At 33.3% G+C, this 13986-nt stretch overlaps 2 protein-coding genes across 2 annotated transcripts; both read left to right on the forward strand.

Annotated features, from left to right (window-relative positions):
• The first annotated feature begins 2540 nt into the window (after window positions 1-2540).
• Window positions 2541-8155, forward strand: LOC132048028 (probable E3 ubiquitin-protein ligase BAH1-like 1). The gene is made up of 6 exons (XM_059438982.1): window positions 2541-2826; window positions 4242-4486; window positions 4567-4821; window positions 6789-6926; window positions 7454-7512; window positions 7623-8155. Exons 1-6 carry the CDS (start codon window positions 2634-2636, stop codon window positions 7726-7728), a joined length of 996 nt encoding a protein of 331 aa, XP_059294965.1. The 5' UTR covers window positions 2541-2633; the 3' UTR covers window positions 7729-8155.
• A 2316-nt stretch (window positions 8156-10471) lies between these two features.
• Window positions 10472-13948, forward strand: LOC132048039 (uncharacterized). Its single transcript, XM_059438991.1, has 3 exons — window positions 10472-10879; window positions 13257-13378; window positions 13471-13948. The coding sequence occupies exons 1-3, from the start codon at window positions 10531-10533 to the stop codon at window positions 13585-13587; spliced, it is 588 nt and encodes a 195-aa protein (XP_059294974.1). The 5' UTR covers window positions 10472-10530; the 3' UTR covers window positions 13588-13948.
• Window positions 13949-13986: the final 38 nt, after the last annotated feature.

The following is a 13986-nucleotide window of genomic DNA, read 5'->3' on the forward strand; positions in this document are numbered from 1 at the left end:
CGATTAAATAGACTTTTTTTTTTCCTTACCACTATCATTTTAGAAGCATATAATAATTCATCAAAGCAATGGACCATCCATGCTATTGCGCAGAGATCTTTAAGGGACCATATTGAGAAAGTCAAACGGTCGGTATTGCTAGTATTTTCTAGTTCCTCCAATCAAACAGCGTAAAATTCAAATGAGTTATCATCTGGTATAATGAAAAAAAATAATAGGTCAAATAAATGATGATGAATACTTGAAGTTAACATCAACTATTAGATATATATTTTAATTATTTTGTGACAGATCACATAATTACACATAAATTTAATATGAAAAATCAAGGGATACAAGTATAAAGCGGAATAAGCAATATGTCTACAATAATAATATTTGAATATCTAAAGATAAAAATGTACTTACAATAAATAAATTCTAAATAACAATTCATGCATTATTCATTTTTTGGATAACAACTTTATATTATTTTCTTATAGAATAATTTATATATTGTTCCCTTCATTCCCTTTTATTAGTCCCTTATATTAAAATAGTTTTTTTCGTTTTATTTATTATTTTTTCAAATTAACATAAATTTATTATTTTCTTCCTATATTACCCTTATCTTTAAGTAACTGCATAAACTACTACTATAGTTAAAGTTAGATTTCAAAAGATAATTAATATTGATAATCTAGTAAAATTAACTTTCATAAATAATTTCTCAAGAAAAGTATCAAATCAATAAAGGACTAATAAAAATGAAATGAGAGTATACAATTACCCTATAACTAAACATAACTAAACAATCAACCAAAGGATCCCTCTTTTGTAAATTGAACCATATCAAGCACGGTTCTCTTCAACGCTGAGGCGGATGGAGCACTATAACTTGGGGTTCAATTGAACCCCAAACTTTCGATGCGGTGTATAAATTTACGTGTAAAAATTTATTAAATTTACAATAAATAGTAGATATGAATCCATAACTTTAAAAATATAAGGGTTCAATGCTAAAAATTTAGAAGGTTGAACCCCTAGAGTTTAAATCGTAGATCCGCCTCTGCTTCAACTTATCATGTCAATTGTCAAGTACTAATTGACCTAAAATCTTAGAATTAGACTTGAAATAAAGAGGCATATAATTTCTGTCAAGGTGATCAACCCTGTCACTATCCACCAACCCATTTTTGCTTGGAAATTGGAAGCAATTAATGACAGGTCACACAATTTCTTGCTGGTACTTTGTTTTTTGGCTCCAAAAGGAAGTGTTTGGCTAACGGATTACTTTCACATGACAGCGGCTAGACGTGGGTTCTTTAAACTTTATGGGGTCTCTTGGTTCGAAGATACATAGAGATTAGTAATGGTATGTTAGTCATACAAGAATTAAGAATAAAATTAGTTATAATGCTAAATAAAAGAATTATTTTTTTTATTGGTTGTTTTGTGTGTTGTTAAGAATTAATATACTTTGTATAACTAATTATGTGGTTTATTTTCTTAAAAAGGTCATTTGCTATTACAATTTTAAATAGAAAAGGATAACATTCCAACCACATAACAAGTCTCTTCTCCGTTAATAATTGGGTCATATGTGTCCTCTTCGTTGCAAAAAATGACATACATTTGCCTTATTTATAAATCAAGCAAACAAAATCTTGACATAGATTTCAATCAATCCAGAATTTGCTGCCATGTGTCAATATTATTAAATTTTTTATCTTTTTGTTCTTAGAAGAAAGAAAAAGGGGAAATCAAAAACTCGCTCCATCCATTTTTACTTGTTCAGTATATTAAAAATAAATATCCATTTTTACTCGATCAGCTTGAAAAATCAAGAGATAATTTGCCACTTCATACCTATTTTACCCTTATTATTCGATCGGAAACTTCAAGAAATTGTTAGTGGTATCGCACAACTTTTAAAGTATGCTTAATTTATATTTATAATAATTAGGGTGATTAAAAGGTTAAATCAAATATGGACAAGTAAAAATGGACGGAGTGAGTATTAGAGCCTGTTTGGACACGATAATTTTTCACTTTTTTACGGAAAATTATTTCACTTTATTTGAAAATCAATATTCTAGCTGTATTTGAAATTTTAAAAACATCGACAAACTTGTTTTTCACTTTTAATACATTGAAACAACCAAATAATCTTTACAAAAATTATAACCAAACACAACTTTATTTTTAACTCCAACTTTAAAATTCCAAATAAAGTGAAAAATATTTGATTTTCAAATAAACGCCTGCTTAATACCTTATTTAGTAAATTTTACACTATGGTTCAGAATTGACATCTCAACTACTAACACACTAAATCCACCCTGACAATAGGCCCACAAGATCCATCGTCCCTTGATAAACACGGCAGTACTAAACAACTTAACAAAGCCTTCACACTTTCAAAATTGTTTTCCACTTTTCCTTGAATTCTGTGCCTTCTTTCAATTAAATTTGTCTGAGATCATAACATACGTTAGGTGTCACTATTACCGTTATTTAAGGATAGATAGAGATAAAGAAAATTTGCTGAGTTTTTTCAGTATCCACTAATAAAGTGCTCGAACCTCTTAATTTTTTTTATTTTTATTTTTTGTGCTGAAAAACCCCAGATTGAAAAAACAAGATTGAATGAAATGAAATTTTGCAAGAAATATGAAGAGTATATGGAAGGGCAATGTCAAAATAAAAAATTGCCACGTGTGGGTCTTAAGAAATTGAAGAAAATTTTGAAAAAGTGTCGAAGATGTGATCAATCAAGAAGTGTTGCATTGCCTGGAAATAATAATCTCCATGAAAGCTCCACGTGTTCACAGCATCAATGCTCAGGTTGGTTAAAATCTGTTGAATTCAAATTGCTTAAAGATATGTGAATCTGTGGTTGATTTCAAATTATTTTGTATAGGATAGCTCAAATTTGGTGTCTAAAAAAGTGAATAAATTTGCCCCCTTTTGAGTTTTTTTGACAATACATTCATTGGGACAACTTTAAAAACTGGTAAATGCATAAATTTTCTCTTTGCTTATACACGTTGATCTGTGGTTGATTCATCCTCTCTTGACTCTGATAAGCATCTTGCTGCTTTAGTTTCATCTATCGTTGCATGTAAAATGATTTTGTATAGGATAGCTTAAAATTGGCATAAAAATAAAATAAAAAAAAGAGTTAATAAATTTCCAACTTTTGAATTTTTGACAAAAAAAAAAAAAAAATTATAACGGTCAGGTAACTCCGGACCAATAAGACAACTCGACTATTTCCACGGATACTCCGTTTACCTCCCACCAAAGAATAAGTATCGGTAATTCTGCCCGCCAACGCTTAGATAGATGGAAAGAAATCACCTAGTGACTTCTCTGGTTGTTTATGCACAATTAATTTGTTGAGTAAAAATTGCTTAAACATATTAAGATCTGTGGTTGGTTCATATCTGATGAGCATATTTACTGCTTTTGTGTCATTTGCTTATTCAAATTATAAGATTGCTTAAATTTGGTAAAAGAGAAGGAAAAAATATTCACTCCCTTATGAGTTTTTGACAATTTATGTACTGAAACAACTTTAAACCCTGTAAAATCAATGAACTTTCTTATTTCTTAGTAGTATATTTTATCTCAATCATTTCATAAGGTCTAAATTCTAATTAGTCTATCTACTTATATTGCTAAAAATACGTGGGATCCCTTGTTGATTACATCTCTAGTGAGCATATTTGCTGCTTTAGTTTCACTCTGGAATTTAGCATTCATCCCATTTTCAAATTAATCTTCTTTTGATGGCTTGAATTTGGTTAAAAAAACAAAGAAATTCGCCTCTTTTTGAGTATTTCACAATATATGCACTAGGACAACTTTGAAAGCTTGTAAAATCATAGACTTTCTGTTTGTTTGCTAGTATGTTTTATACCAGTTGTTAGTATAAGGTTCTAATTAATCTATCTAGTTATATTGCTTCGACATATTTAGAATCTCTGGTTATTGCATCTCTGATGCGCATTATTTACTGCTTCAGTTGCATTCTGGAATTTATTGTATGTCACGTTTCAAATTAACTTAATACAGGATCACTTCATTTTATTTTTGGTAAAAAAGTAAACAAAGAAACTCTTATCTTTTTAGTTTTTGACAAATTATGCACTGGAACAATGTTAAAGCTTGTATAAGCTAAACTTTTGTCTTTGTTTTATTATATCTTATATCAGTCATCACTATAAGATTCTAATAAGTTTTCCTCTTCTCTTTAGTTTGTGATGGAAGCTTTTTTCCATCCCTCCTTAAGGAGATGTCTGAAGTGGTTGGCTGCTTCAATAAACGTGCACAGAGATTGCTTGAACTGCACCTCTCATCGGGTTTCCGCAAGTGTCTTATCTTGCTCAAAGAAAAAATACAAGGAAACCATATTGCTTTACTTCAAGAAGGAAAAGATCTAGTCACCTATGCTATAATCAATGCAATTGCCATGCGTAAAATACTTAAGAAATATGACAAGGTACTTCCCTTTTAGATCAATTAATTCAACCTAATTACTGAGTTTTGCTTCCTTTATTAACTACTTCTGTCTATTTGTAGATTCACTATTCTAAGCAAGGGCAGGCATTCAAGTCACAAGCTCAAAGTATGCACATTGAGATCCTTCAATCGCCCTGGATGTGTGAACTAATGGCTTTTCACATCAATTTGAGAGAAAATAAAGCAAGAAATGGGAAGGCTCTTGCACTTTTTGATGGTTGCTTCCTGAATTTCAATGAAGGGAAACCATCTCTTACTTGTGAGCTTTTTGATTCTATCAAGCTTGACGTTGATTTGACCTGTTCTATTTGCTTGGTACGTGCTCGCTCTTTCTCCATATCTTGTTGTTCATGTTATCAGCCAAGAAACCACCCCCACTCCCAATAAAAAGATTCCCTTTAAATTGAGTATCATATTCAAATTTCGTTTGAAACACAATATTGTAGAAGGCTGACGTGTTTGTCTGTGTGGTTTAAGACATGTCTATCAGACTTCAAATTTAGTGAGTGATTTGGCGTTAGCTGGTTCTTAGCGTCAGTGATGAATGAATTTTCTCTAGTCTTAATCAATTTATCCCCTTGGACTTGGTGATAAGTTCATTACGACTTGTATGTGCGACCAGTCCAAGAGCTGGTCAAAATAATCATTTTGAAGTTGCAATCTTGTACACAATCTCTTTGTTCAGATAAAGATAATATTTATCCTTTGGCTCTTGAATTTCTTTTAGCTTGTATAACTGCTTTAGTTGTTACGTGGCTGATTCCAGATGCTCTACCATGAAACGTCTAGTACAACGGTAGTTGTTTGATTGTCATGTTGGGTATTGCACTCCCTAGAATTGGGGTATTATCCAAGTATTATGAACTGGATACACTAGATAAATAATAGGATATCCACCTACTAATCCAATCTACTAGAGTCCAAATTTTTTGCTCAATTTTGAGCAAGTATGATTGCCAACTTCACTAGTTCACATGATCAGGACATCTACGATCAATATTTCCGTCTCTATCTGTGGATATTAATTGACCTACCGATGCATATGAAAGAAGAAAACTGGAGGGGCAATTTTGCATGTATACAAAGGATACAGATACATGTAACAACAGACAAAGAAGAACAATTAATTTAAAGCTTTATCTTAGTTTATTTAGTTGCTCAAGAATCAAATTTATATAGCGTGTAAATACTAAATAATTACCAACCCTAAATTCCTCAATTCACCAATCAAAAACAAATTCCTGAAAATTCAGTATTTCAGAAAAACAACTCTAATTTATTCTACAGTCAGTCATAAAGCAAAACTAAACATTTGGCAAATGGATGATTAATGAAATTGAATTTAGGAAAAACATTAGACAGAGTAAAGCTAACATCCCAGTCATATCTGAAAACATAATAAGAATATCAACATTGTACCTATTACCATATATTAGGAAACATCATTAGTTATTCAAAAACAACAATAACCGGTGGTAGATTAAAAGAACCATTTCAAGCTTGGCTTCTTAATTCTCCGTCAGATGCAATCACCCTTGCAGGCTGCAGCTGTAAGGCAGTAATGTAACTGGAGTATTGAGAATATAAATCAGAGCAAAGAGATGCATTCACAACCTTACGCTTTGCAGCTTTGTCAAAGTCTGCCTTGTAACTCTAGGGACGTCTTCTCGCGTTTATTACAGACATCTAGACAAACTTATTCTCTAATTAGATAAAAGAAAAACCATTGTGGCAGCAGGCAAAATGACCTGTGAGTAGAGATAACCTTTTAGTTTCTTAGATAACTGAATCGCGAACTGGAAAGTTGCAAGGTTGACCAACACGAAGTTTTTGGAGGAAAAAGCTGCAACATGAGATCTTCTGGAGCAAAATGCTGAGGACCAGCAGTTATCCAATCCCTACTAAACTACCCTAGTGAATATTAAATCTAGGAAAGTTTCTCAAAATCTTTTTTTTTTTTTTTGGATCAAAAAAGTTTCCTAATATCTTAGCAGATACGATACTGGAAATACATTTCTTCTTGTTTTGGCTTCAAATTCTGTTGCATGTCATCAGTTTTTCGTGTAGTTTAGCTGAAAGGTTGTTATCTCTGTAAGTTTCAGCATATCACTTGCTTCTAGTAATAATGTTGCCTTCTATCCTAGCAATCCATGTAGAAACTTTTCAATTAGACTTTATCATTTGTCATCCACTTACAACGTGCAGGATAAATAAAGCAGAGATTAACTTTGAAAGTTTGTATCTTTTTTGAAATAGTGCTTTAAATACATCTGTTTTTGCAGGATACCGTGTTTGATCCAGTATCTCTCACTTGTGGTCATATCTTCTGCTATATCTGTGCTTGCAAAGGTGCATCAGTGACCATTGTGGATGGACTGCAGGCAGCAAATCCCAAGGAAAAGTGTCCTCTCTGCCGAGAGGTTAGTAAAGCTTTCTGTCTTTATTCAGTGGCTTTAGCTTTTAGCAAGATACTTGTGAATAATATGTTACGAGCACCAATTTTCTTAAACACTGGATACCAAATTTCCAATGTTTAACTTTGTATTACTGTTGCGTTAGAGAGGATAAATAAGTTACTTGATTCAAAATATTTCTCGGGGCTTGTTTCCTCTGGTTACAGTATAGCAGCCTACCCCAGCCCCTGAAACAAGGAAAATAATTTCACATGGACTTTTGAACTCATTAGAAATACGAAGATGTGCCTGCTTTGCAAAATCTGCTTCACAATGCAAGGAATACTGTTCTTAAGAATTTTCGGGAAGTTATTTTAGTGATGGACATAAGTTGCAAAAGAAATAAACTGTCAATAATATCAGTTCGGTTATGGTAAATCTCGCTGTTTTCTAGCTTCTGCACTGGCTTCTCCAATTCTGATTTACTTTGTACTGGTATTAAATAAATTTTTGAGACATAATATTCATCTCATATTTTTTGTTATGTGATTCAGGAAGGAGTCTATGAAGGTGCTGTGCATCTGGAAGAGCTTAACATTCTACTAAGTAGAAGGTATTCTTTCTTCTGTAATGTGGCCAGTTTATGTCTATCAACTCCGGAGGTGTTTATATGTACTCTTGTTGCTTGTGTTGGTTCTAATTCGTTTCCACATTTTTGAACAGTTGTCCTGAGTATTGGAAAGAGCGCCTTCAGACCGAGAGAGTTGAGAGACTTCGACTTGCTAAGGAGCATTGGGAATCTCAGTGTCGGGCATTTATTGGCGTCTGAATGATATATTAGTCTCATGGTGGCACTAGAATTGCATAGTAGCATTTTGCTTTCCTGCATTTTCTTCTATGTTGCTTGGGTCCTTCAAAATGTTGTCGTACCCATGTCGGATCCTCCAAAAATATTGCATTTTTGGAGCAATATTTTTGGAGGATCCCAAATGGGTGTGGTTCCTATTTTGAAGGATTCAAGCAACATAGATTTTCTCAAATTCTCTTTATGTTTCTGCTGTTCATGCCCCGAACAAGTGCAAGAATCTGTAAATAATTGCATAATTTTTTCATATTACGTGTTTTTTTTTAGTTAAAGCACTCCTGCTTGCTGGTTTTTGGTCAAGTAACTTAAGCCATGATTTTGTAAGAAAATTTGTTGTGGAACTCAACTCTCCAATTACGAGATTTCCAGAAGTCAGTTCCTTAACTTCCTACTTTTTTTTTTTTTGGTTTAATCATTTGGTATATGGATTTCACTGGCCCGAAACCTAGATTCGCGCTGTGTTACTTACCATGCTCCCCGAATCTGAAACTTTTAGTTAAGGATGAAGAGATTTTATTCACACCATATCCATTGGTGGTTGAGAACAAATATTCAGCATTTGAAGTCGGAGCATAGTAAGTATTCACTACACTTGAAAAATGGGTATGGTACTATTGCATGTCACGATAGTTCTACTAAGGCCAGAATTTGAATGAGAAAATATACCTTTTTGAATTTTTAAGTTACATGATTTTATCTTCAGAAGTTATAGTTGAAATGTTGATATCTCCTTTTAATCGCGTCGAAGAGAGCAAAGCAGTCATTAATTCAATCATTCGAATGGCCTTTAGTCCTTTACATATCCGTCAAGATTGATTCATTTCCAAATACAAAAAACATGTATAATTTTGGAAGAGTTTTGATTGATTAAAGGAAAAAAATTACTTCAATCAATATTGGCCTTAGGCATGAAAAATCTGGATTACTCATGTCAATGAATTTTGAATATAAGATGGTTATATGAAAAATAAAATCAATAGTTTTAGCCACCCTTACTCATCTTGCTTATAGTCCTTTATATGAGAAGTTATTGTTGTTGCGTATTTATTGAGTTTAAAATTTTACATGATAATTTGATAGCTAATAATTATTATATTGAATTACACTGTAACAAATTCAAAATGACAATAGAGAAGTTGGCACAAAGGTACCCGAAATAAGTGTTTCTTGGTCACTACTCACTATCAATTGGGTCTCGACATCCTCCTTTTAACGAGCATTAGAGTACTTCATGCATTCTCCACTTGGCTAGAGTATCCTCTTTTTAACCATGTAAAAAAGGTTCCAAATTTACAAGAAACATAATATTACTTGATTACATTTAATAGAGCAAAAAGTTAATAGTTTTGTTCTTATATTAAATTAATAAATATTCATATTATCCGTTCAATGGATAGTTATTCTTACTATTTTGCCAAACTGCAAATTATTTGAAAATCATTACTAACCAAATAAGTTTTACTTCAAAAATGGAACGGATTTGTGAATGTATTGCTAAATTACAACATTTTGTAAGTAGTCAATCAATATAGTAGTATTCAAATTTATTACCAATTATTATGTGAAATGCAATTGGATAATTAAAAATCATAATCTTCTCTGAAAAATATTGCTATAGCCTATAAGATTTATAAAAAAAAAAAAAAAAAATATATATATATATATATATATATATATATATATATATATATATATATGACGAGTTCTCTGTTACGCTATTTGCCAACTCCTTGTTAAGGAGAACATGACATAAATGGTCCCTTATGTTTTGAGGTAGATTCGGAATAGTCACTTAAGAATGCACTTAATAGTTTAGTCCTTTAAATTTGTCAAAAGTTAACATTTTAGTCTCTTTTAAAAATTTACCGAACTCTGAATATTAGTTTTTGATGAAAAAAGTGGAAAAAAAGATTTAACTATAAACACCAAGAAGGTCCCATCAAATTCTAAAATATTCAACATAAAAGACTACATCAGACACTAAAATGATACTAGTATAAAACAATGGCAAAACTTATAACACAAAAAGTTGCACCAGACTCTGAAAGTAAATTTAAAATAGCAGAAACTATAAAAATTGTACCTCAAATGTGAGTGCCCGCTAACTTTTCTTTTTCTTTTTCATAATTCTCGTCAAATCTAATAAAAAAATTCCAGGAAATATTTAATGAAGACTAAAAGTGTTGACTTTTAGTAAACTTAAAGGACCAACAAAAACAACTCCCCAATCCTTCTTTGCGCTTCCTGTATATCTCTCTTGAAACCATCCACAGTTAATCTCTTACACCTCTGCACTGGGGGGCCTCCGTGCATCTCCTTTGCACATGCCTGTACCATCTTAGTCTCGCTTCTAGCATCTTGTCCTCTACCGAGGCCTCTCCTACCTTGTCCTGGATAACCTCATTTCTAATCCTATCTTTCCTAGTATGCCCATATATCCATCGCAACACCTTCATTTCCGCAAACTTTATCTTCTGGACGAGAAATTTCTTGACTGTCCAACAATCCACCTCATACAACATAATTGTTCTAATCACCACTCTATAAAACTTATCTTTAAACTTCGGTGGCACCTTCTTGTCACACCAAAACTATTAAATAATACTTAAGGGACTATTTTAGAGCTACCTCAAACATAAAGGGAACATTTCAGTCATTTTCTCCCTTGATAAGCATATAAATAGACCAAAAAATGAAAAGGTAAGGTTTATCAAAGATCCTCACCTTAAACCCTAGCCTCTATTTGTATCTTATTCAACAGTTATTATGGGTGGTTCACGGCGAAAATACAAGAGATCAAGAACAAAAGTTCGAGTGGGTCTCCCAAAAAAGAACCCTAATGTATTCAAACCTGCTTTTTCACTCCCACCAAAGCTGAAGTCACTAGTGAACTCACATTGGGATGATAAGGGCAGCGTAATCGACAATTACAAGTCATTCGGCGTCGTTTCGAACCCTAATTTGCTTGGTGTTCGTTGCCGGACATCTCATATGATTGAAACTGATAGCCTTCAGGTGCCGCCGCCGAACAAGAAACAGAAACCTATGGATATGGATGATGACGTGGATGGGTTTCAGGATTTGGATGATTCTGCTAGTGACGTTGAGGAAGATGGTCAGTATCCCTTTACAAATACTCATAGGGGTTGTTTGGTAGGCTGCAAATTTAAGTCTAGTACCAGTTTTACTTATACACCCTATACAGTGCTATTTAATAGTAATGCAATGCAGTGTTATTTTTAATACAACAAACCAAACAGTCGATAAGGAATAATGTCAGCCTTTTACTAAGGGGTCGTTTGGTAGTTAGTTAGGAGGCAAGTTATTCATGTATAAAATTGGTATGGCGTTTAGTTTGTAATTTAGAAACCCGCATAACTAATACATGTATAAGTTATGAGTAAATGTATGTATTATTTTATGCAGGATAGAAGATGAATAACTAATACATGAATAACTATACCTTGCATAAAATATACTCCCTCCATCTCAATTTATAAGGCACCGTTTGACTTGACACAAAGTTTAAGAACCAAAGAAGACTTTTGAAATTTGTGGTTTAAAACAAACCTTAGATATTTGTATGGCTAAAGATCATTTCATTAAAGGTAAAAGGGAAATTTTATAGTTAAATTGTTTCTAATAATAGAAAAGGTGACATTCTTTTTGCGATAGACTAAAAAGGAAAGGGTGCCACATAAATTGGAACGGAGGAAGTACATAGATTCCCTCATAACTAATCCCTGCATTACTAATACATGGATAACTCTAATCAGCTACCAAACGACCCCTTAGTTGCTGCTACTATAGGAATTCGATTGTTTTAATCAACTGTGGCGCTCATTCTCAAACTAGTTGAGTGGGCGAAAATGAAGTACTTCATATTCACTTTGCTCCATTCGTTCATTCATATCGATGCAAAAAATTAGTGTTTTGAGGGAAATTAAGTTTTTTTTTTTAAAGTAAATAGAGGCGCTAATGCTGATGTCTGAGTCCCTAACCACACTAAACTGCTACTTGACAAGCAACGCAGTGGGGACCTAAATGTAAGTGTAGCAACAATTATGCCGGACATCTGGTTGTGTTGCTATTTTGATTGCTTCAGAAAAGTTGTGGTGCGCTAAAAGTTCTATGATTTAGCTGGACTATGATTAGACATAGTGCAATGTCATAATGCTGATGTTGTTTGATATCCATAGATTTGCCTCTATTTATTGACGTATGAAAAAGTCTGGTAAGATATACTTATACTATATGGGTACTGAGGAAAATTTCTTTAGCTTGGTTGTTGAGTTCTTTGGAGCGCTTCTGAGCTGGGTTACCATAGTGGATGGAAATTATATTTAGAAACAAAAATGTTTTGTACCTTTAGGTTCTTTTTTTCTTCTCTCTTTGGAAGAAATCATTTTGAAGCCTTCTGCTACGGAGCCTTACATCATTCTGGAATGTTTCAGATGATAGTGGAAACTAGTATTGCGTGCTTGACAGTGTTTTATTACTCTCTCCGTCCCAATTAATGTGGCACCATTTATTTAACTCATCCAGTTAAGATATGGGTTGGTTGGGTAAAATGGGTTTGGGTAAATGGATTGGATCAGTTAAATAAATTTAATAGAAATAAAAAAATAGAATTTTATATGACATGACATGCTAACTAGGAAAGAATGATATGACATGGCATGCCAACTAGGAAAGGAGGGTTTTGTGTGTTTAGTATATTCTGAGGAAAATAGTGAAAGTTGGGTGATATTCTAGTCCTAAAAGAAACAAAAGTGATATTTGTAGGGAATTCTCAATACATGGGTGACCTTTTAGGGAATTTACTCCTTTAGACAGTTGTGTGGCCATTAACCATTTCATTGAGGGTAAAGAGGAATTTTAAATTTAAATTGTTTCTAATTATAGAAATGTGACATTTTTTTTGGGATAGACTATAAAGGAAATGATACCAGATAAATTGGGACAGAGGGAGTACTAATTATCTGTGACGACAATTGGAAAACTAAAAGCACTACACACATTCTTAGCCTCATGAAGAAGAAGCTGCCAATTAGGTTAGTAAGGAGTTCATCCATGGAGAGTATGAGAGAGGGATTGTGAGAGGCGAAGTGCAAAGGCCAGCTGTGCGATCTTTCTCCACATGGAAATGCCAGTTAAATATTATTTTACAATGAATAACAAACTATATTTGCAGAATTAAGATAATGTCTAGATTCCTGTTTTTACTCTTCCTACTGCATTACAACAACATACCCAGTATAATCCTTACCAGGTGGGGTCTGGCGAGGGTAGAGTGTACGCAAACGTTAACCCTAGGGATGCTGTTTCTGATGGACTCTCGGCTCAAGGAGAGATGCATAGACAACAGTAATAATAGGCAATAACAGATAAATATATATTTTATATCTATGAAGCCAATTTAAGTTTATTCGTCTCTGATCCTTCTGTTTTTGTTTATCATAAATGTGATACTTTTGATTCTTGAACTATAGATCTTAAGTCAGCACTTGGGAAGAAACGAAGGGATGGAAAAAGTGCTCCTCTGCAACCACTGACTTCCATACAGCGAGTTTACATTAGCAGGCTTGTAGAGGAGTATGGAGATGATTATCAGGTAGAGATGGGGGATTGGGGGATTTACAAAACTATTTAGCATGTATTTGCTGTGGCGTTTACTTACCGGAGACTGGTTTTTCCTCTTTGCAGAGCATGTTCATGGACACAAAACTAAATAAGATGCAGCATTCTGTAGCAACACTAGAGAAACTGTGCAAAAGATATCACATGTACAAGGATAAAAATCCATTACTTGTTGGCAGTTAAAGACAGTCCGGGTAAAATCCATTACTTCTTGACAATGTGATACTAGCTGGGTCCAGGACTCAGGGTAGGGCCACTCGTTCATTGTGGCTAATCTGGTGGCTTTGCTTTTTTTCTCTTTTTGGTTTATAAGTTTCGAATGGAAGAGCAGGCGGTTGGTGTGATTGCTAGCCAATCTTTGCTCATCAGAGTGCTTGTATTAGGCTGCATTTACGGAAGTGATGGAAATGAAGAGAGCCCAGATGCAATATTTAGCTTATTTTCCCTTTCCGCTGATATCTTTAGAATTTCCTTGAATCTTGTGGTTTCATTGTAAAATGAGATTATTATCAGACGGTGGCTATATTATTTACATGTTACCTAATGGCGTACATATCGTTGTCAATACGAGATTGTGTTTTC

This window comes from Lycium ferocissimum, chromosome 1 (assembly GCF_029784015.1).
Source record: "Lycium ferocissimum isolate CSIRO_LF1 chromosome 1, AGI_CSIRO_Lferr_CH_V1, whole genome shotgun sequence".
NCBI classification, from domain to species: domain Eukaryota; kingdom Viridiplantae; phylum Streptophyta; class Magnoliopsida; order Solanales; family Solanaceae; genus Lycium; species Lycium ferocissimum.